The sequence below is a fragment of the Cololabis saira genome, chromosome 6, assembly GCF_033807715.1.
Source record: "Cololabis saira isolate AMF1-May2022 chromosome 6, fColSai1.1, whole genome shotgun sequence".
NCBI classification, from domain to species: Eukaryota; Metazoa; Chordata; class Actinopteri; order Beloniformes; family Belonidae; genus Cololabis; species Cololabis saira.
The window spans coordinates 24,836,747-24,842,127 of NC_084592.1; the positions used below are offsets into that span (position 1 = coordinate 24,836,747).

The 5,381-nt window shown below is 42.0% G+C and overlaps 1 protein-coding gene across 1 annotated transcript; it reads left to right on the top strand.

The window, feature by feature from the left end:
• Positions 1 to 2,937: 2,937 nt before the first annotated feature.
• htr1fa (5-hydroxytryptamine (serotonin) receptor 1Fa) lies at positions 2,938 to 5,381 on the top strand. The gene is made up of 2 exons (XM_061724514.1): positions 2,938 to 2,976; positions 4,105 to 5,381. Exon 2 carries the CDS (start codon positions 4,106 to 4,108, stop codon positions 5,297 to 5,299), a length of 1,194 nt encoding a protein of 397 aa, XP_061580498.1. The 5' UTR covers positions 2,938 to 2,976; position 4,105; the 3' UTR covers positions 5,300 to 5,381.

Sequence of the window (5,381 nt, forward strand, 5' to 3'; positions counted from 1 at the left end):
AGTGACTAATTTCATGTACAATGACATTTTTTACATGGGGTCTGCTGATATGGAATTTTAATTAAGCTTTACAGGCTTGTGAGAGATACTCACCTGGATAGTTGTGGACAATTGTAAGAGATTATGCGACGGACAAAAAAAATATTTTTTTGTGAAAAATGAGAGGGATTTATTGGTTAAGCCATCCAAATGGCCCATAGAAGAATAAAGTCAACAAACTTCCAGAGTACATATCAGGAATACAAATCGTTAAAGTTAAACTGTTTAGTTGCAACACACAGTTTTTTAACAAGTTGAATGCCCCTTCTTCTTAAATAGGCCGTGGTCCTAACTGCTCATAATTGGGGTAAACCAGTATACATTTTATAGTTGGAGCCGACTGACATTTCTTTTCTCTTCACGTTTTTTCTGACTTTTTTCCACTAGTATTGCATTTGGCTAACATCAGTGTCACTACTGGCAACATGAAGCGATGCCTGGACAACGCAGAGGTTTCAAAGGCAGTCCAACTCTTCCAGGATGCCACATTATGATGTGCCATAGCCAGAATGCTTCTTATGTGTCACAGCACAGTCTCAAGACCATGGAGGAGATTCCAGTAGACAGGCCGTTACTCTAGGAGAGCTGGACAAGGCTGTAAAAGGTCTTTTACCCATCTGCAGGTGCTGTACTTTCTCCTTTGTGCAAGGATGAACAGAGCAGTGCACTACAATTGAAAATGGCATTCCCCATAAAACAACACAGAGTGGTGCCCTGTGCTTTTGAGATGAGAGCAGGGTCCCCTGCAGTACATGTGAAAGATGTGAAAGAGTCTGGAGAAGCCATGGAGAACACTATGCTGCCCATAGCATATTTCGCACACACAGATCCAATGGCACCCCTTACTGCCATTAGGTACCAGAATTAAATCCCTGGACCCATTGTCAGACCCTGCGTTGGTGTATTTGGTCCTGGGTTCTTCCTAGTATACAATAGTGCTCACTGTATTGCATTATTGAATTGAGGACTCTAACAAGGTGCCTAGCAAAATAGAATTGGTGTCAATTCCCCGCCCTCCAAAGGTTTACCAGTTGCGGCATGATACAGGCGTTAATCAAAAATCAAAAAAATTAAAACAAATGCGCATTTGGTATTAATTAGAAACTGAAAAATTAGATGCAGACTACTAAATATACAATCATTAATTTCCAAGTGTCAAGGTTGACATTCCCCCCAGCCTTCAGTTTCTGTCTTGCCCCGCCTGTTTCCCATCTGCCCTGATTGTGTCTGCACCTGTGTCTCGTCATGTTTCGTTATCCCCTCAGTATATCTGGTCTTGTCATTCCTTGGTTCCCTGTCGGTCCGCACTGTTTCTTCCCTCTGTGTTCCTGAGTCCAGTTTTGATCCCTGTGATGTCTTTAGTTTCTGGATCCTGCTCAGCAGCGCTTTTAGTTCTTTGTTTTTGGGTAAATAAACCCTTTTGTTGAGAACTCCTGCCTCCGGCCTCCTACTCTGCTCTCCTGCGCTTGGGTCCTCAACAACCACATCACAACACCAAGTCTCTATTAGTAATCAATCTAATTACAGAGACCAGGAGTGATATTTTCTGTTTAACAGAAACGTGGCTACAGGAGGAAGAGTATGTTAGTTCAAATGAATCGACTCCGCCCGGCTACTTAAATCATCATATTCCCCCCTATGGGGGCCATACCACCTAGTGAGTAGGATTTTGAGTTGCTGCAATTAAATTTCAGCACAGTAGACTAGCCTGCTGCATCATTCTTTCACTAAGATGTAAAGGGTGTCTTTGAATCTACTCCTCTGTAGGTTGATTATATTTCCATCAAATGATCTGGCAACCTTGTGTTCATAAAACAAAACCCAGTCCAAATCAGTATAGATATTCAGCAGAATTTATTTCCTCAGGGAAATCTGATGTGTTCTCCAAGTGTTCCCTTAATTTATTTGAGCAGTGTACATTAACCATATGCTAATATTTGATTACCCACATTGGATTATGGGGGTAAAGAAAATGGATGGATGGATATACTGTTTCTCAGGAAGTTAGAATAATTTCCTTGTCAGAAATTGGAAACATTCCTCATTTACTTTACAACCATCTCATGGGAAGAGTTAAAAATAGTTTTGTTTCACACACACACACACACACACACACACACACACTAATATCGTTCATTTTGCCATCACAAAATAAATTATATTGATGGGGGGGGGAAATCTAAGCAAACCATTTCCAAGCAATTTAAATGGCCACCACAGTGTAATGTCATGTGCTTCATTTAGTTAATCCAACAATAAACCCACACCGATAAAAAGTAATTTCCTCAGCACCATGCATGCACGTGTCTGTCAAAGTCCAGACTTCAACATATCGTTCTACTGCACGGCTGTCACTTGAAATACGGAAGGTTTATTATTTATATGGAGAGAGAGGTGTAGGACAAATTTGGACTCCCGGAATGCTGGATTTAAAAAATATCCTGAGTTTGTTTACTGTATATGTGAAAGAAAAGTTGTACTTAAATATAATGCCTACTTGGCTGATTTTGCTTTTCATCGCTCAAAAATGGAATGAGAGACTATCTCCTACTTTGCAATTCAGTGAAAAGCCATCCGCTGACCAATCAAAGCATACTGGGCTTTTCAAACATGGGCCTTAATGAGACAGAAGTTAAAACAAAGTATAAAGTGTAAAAGCACTTTACAGTTCAACAATAGAGCATGTAAAGCTATTCTATCAGAAGCCGAAATAGATTGTTAAATGTAAATAAACCTAATATGAGGTGCTTAAGTATGTTTTCTTCTTCTTTTTTATCTCTTCAGCCTTATTCATCGTCCTTTTCATCCTTGTTAACCTCTCTTTTCTCCAGGTGCTGAGTGACGATGTGATGGCAGATCTAGCAGGCAGCACAGATGTGAGCGGACGGCCTGCTCCAATCTGAACCAACTGGAACCAACAAGTTTGACTGTAGACAGGTATTACTGCATTGAATTAAATAGTTTCATTATTTGAAGAAACATATTTTTTTTCAATCCTTTAACTTTAAAAGCATGTTCTCAAAAAGACGTACTTTTTTCATTCACTCATGTTGCTCTCGTCATTTTACTGTATATCTAATCAGGGCCGGTTCTAGAAAATGATGACTAGAGGTGCATTTCAGATCAGAGGGGGTGCACATGCCTGGCACGTTATTTAACACTAAATTATGCATTTTCCCATAATTTCAAGCGGAATAATAATAGCAAAACAACAATATTTGAAGTGTATTTCAAGTGCTATATCGCTGCAGAACAAAGAAAATGCTACATTTAGTCTGGACTACCTCACCCATCAGACAATCTAGCAACAGAAAATAAAACATAGCAACAAAAATAAATGTAACCATAAATATACAAGACTGTCTCAGAAAATTATTTTCTGTAATGCAAAAATGTCATACATTCTGGGTTCATTACAAATCAACTGAAATATTGCAAGCCTTTTATTATTTTAATATTGCTGATCATGGCTTACAGCTTAAGAAAACTCAAATATCCTATCTCAAAAAATTAGAATATTCTGGGAATCTTAATCTTAAACTGTAAGCCATAATCAGCAATATTAAAATAATAAAAGGCTTGTAATATGTCAGTTGATTTGTAATGAATCCAGAATGTATGACTTTTTTTTTTTTAATTGCATTACAGAAAAATAAAGGACTTTATCACAATATTCAAATTTTCTGAGACAGTCCTGTAAACTTGCTTGCGTCGTTGTGCTTGAACCACTTCCGAATATCCACGGTTACTTTGTGTTAACGGAGCAGCAGAGAGCAGCGTCTTGCTGGTGCAGGAAACTGCTGGACGCAGATGAGTGACGGACACTGATTTATGGTTCCGCGGGGCACCAACGCAGAGCTTACGGCGTAGGATACACGGTGACGCGAACGTATGGTGCGCGTCGCCGCGTATCCTACGCCGTAGGCTACGCCGTCGATTTGTCAGTTTCCTTTTCGTCTTTTCAACTGAGCATGCAAACACATAAACTGAGGGTGCAATGCATGCTTTTGCACCCTCGTAGACCCGGGCCTGTATCTAATGCATCTCTTTCTATTTTGTTTGCAGCATGGATTTCCCCAACTGGACTGAAGGAGTGTTTGCCACAAACAGCAGTTATGATTCATATGTGACTGCTAACCTGCCACCCAGTAAAATCCTTCTTACCGTGACCCTTTCTGTGGTTACCATCCTGACTACATTTTTCAACTGCCTGGTGATCACAGCTATCGCCGTCACGAGGAAGTTACACCACCCAGCCAACTACCTCATCTGCTCATTAGCTGTGACCGACCTGCTAGTGGCTGTGCTGGTCATGCCCTTCAGCATCATCTACATCCAGATGGAGAGATGGGTCTTGGGTGAGGTGGTGTGTACCATCTTTTTAAGTGTGGATATAACCTGCTGCACATGCTCCATCCTTCACCTTGCCGCGATCGCCATTGACCGTTACCGGGCCATAACTGACGCTGTGGAGTACTCTCGCAAGCGTACTGGGGCCATGGCCGGTGCAATGGTAGCAGTAGTTTGGTTCTTGTCCATCCTCATCTCCCTTCCTCCTCTGCTGTGGCGGCACTACAGCACGGATGCAGAGCATGAAGACCAATGCATCATCATCCACCATCACATGGCCTTCACCCTTTATTCCACACTTGGAGCCTTTTACATTCCGCTGCTGCTCATTCTCATTCTTTACTATAAAATCTACCAGGCTGCTCAGACCCTCTATATGCGCAGGGAGGCTAGCAGGGCTAGCCGTCACTCATGCATGACCAATGGGAGTATGATTCCTTCATCTTACCCTGCTGGAGATGGTGATGCAGATTGTGGGCCTCAAAGTCCAGAGCCCATAAGCCCTCGAGAAAAGTCTTTATCTGACCCCTCCACTGAGGAAACTCCTCGTGAACTGGCCCGCGTATCAAGAAAACCTTTGCAGAACAAGTCACGCAGACATGAGTCAACGAGTGAGTCTCGCAGGAGCCAGTTCTACCAAGGACCCCGGATCTCAGGCGCACGGGAGCGAAAGGCGGCATCCACGTTGGGGTTGATAATTGGAGCTTTTGTCATCTGTTGGCTGCCATTTTTTGTCAAAGAGGTGATTGTGAACACCTGCGGTTCTTGCAGCACTTCAGTGGAAATGGCTGACTTCCTTACATGGTTGGGCTACCTTAACTCTCTGATCAACCCCCTCATCTACACTATTTTTAATGAGGACTTCAAAAAAGCCTTCCAACGACTCGTTAGATGCAGTCAGTACCTCTGATAGTTAGTTCTGCATAGCCGAACTCAAACACCATTAAACATACATGGAGAGGGAACAAAACTATTGGCTTAAGGTCAGAGCA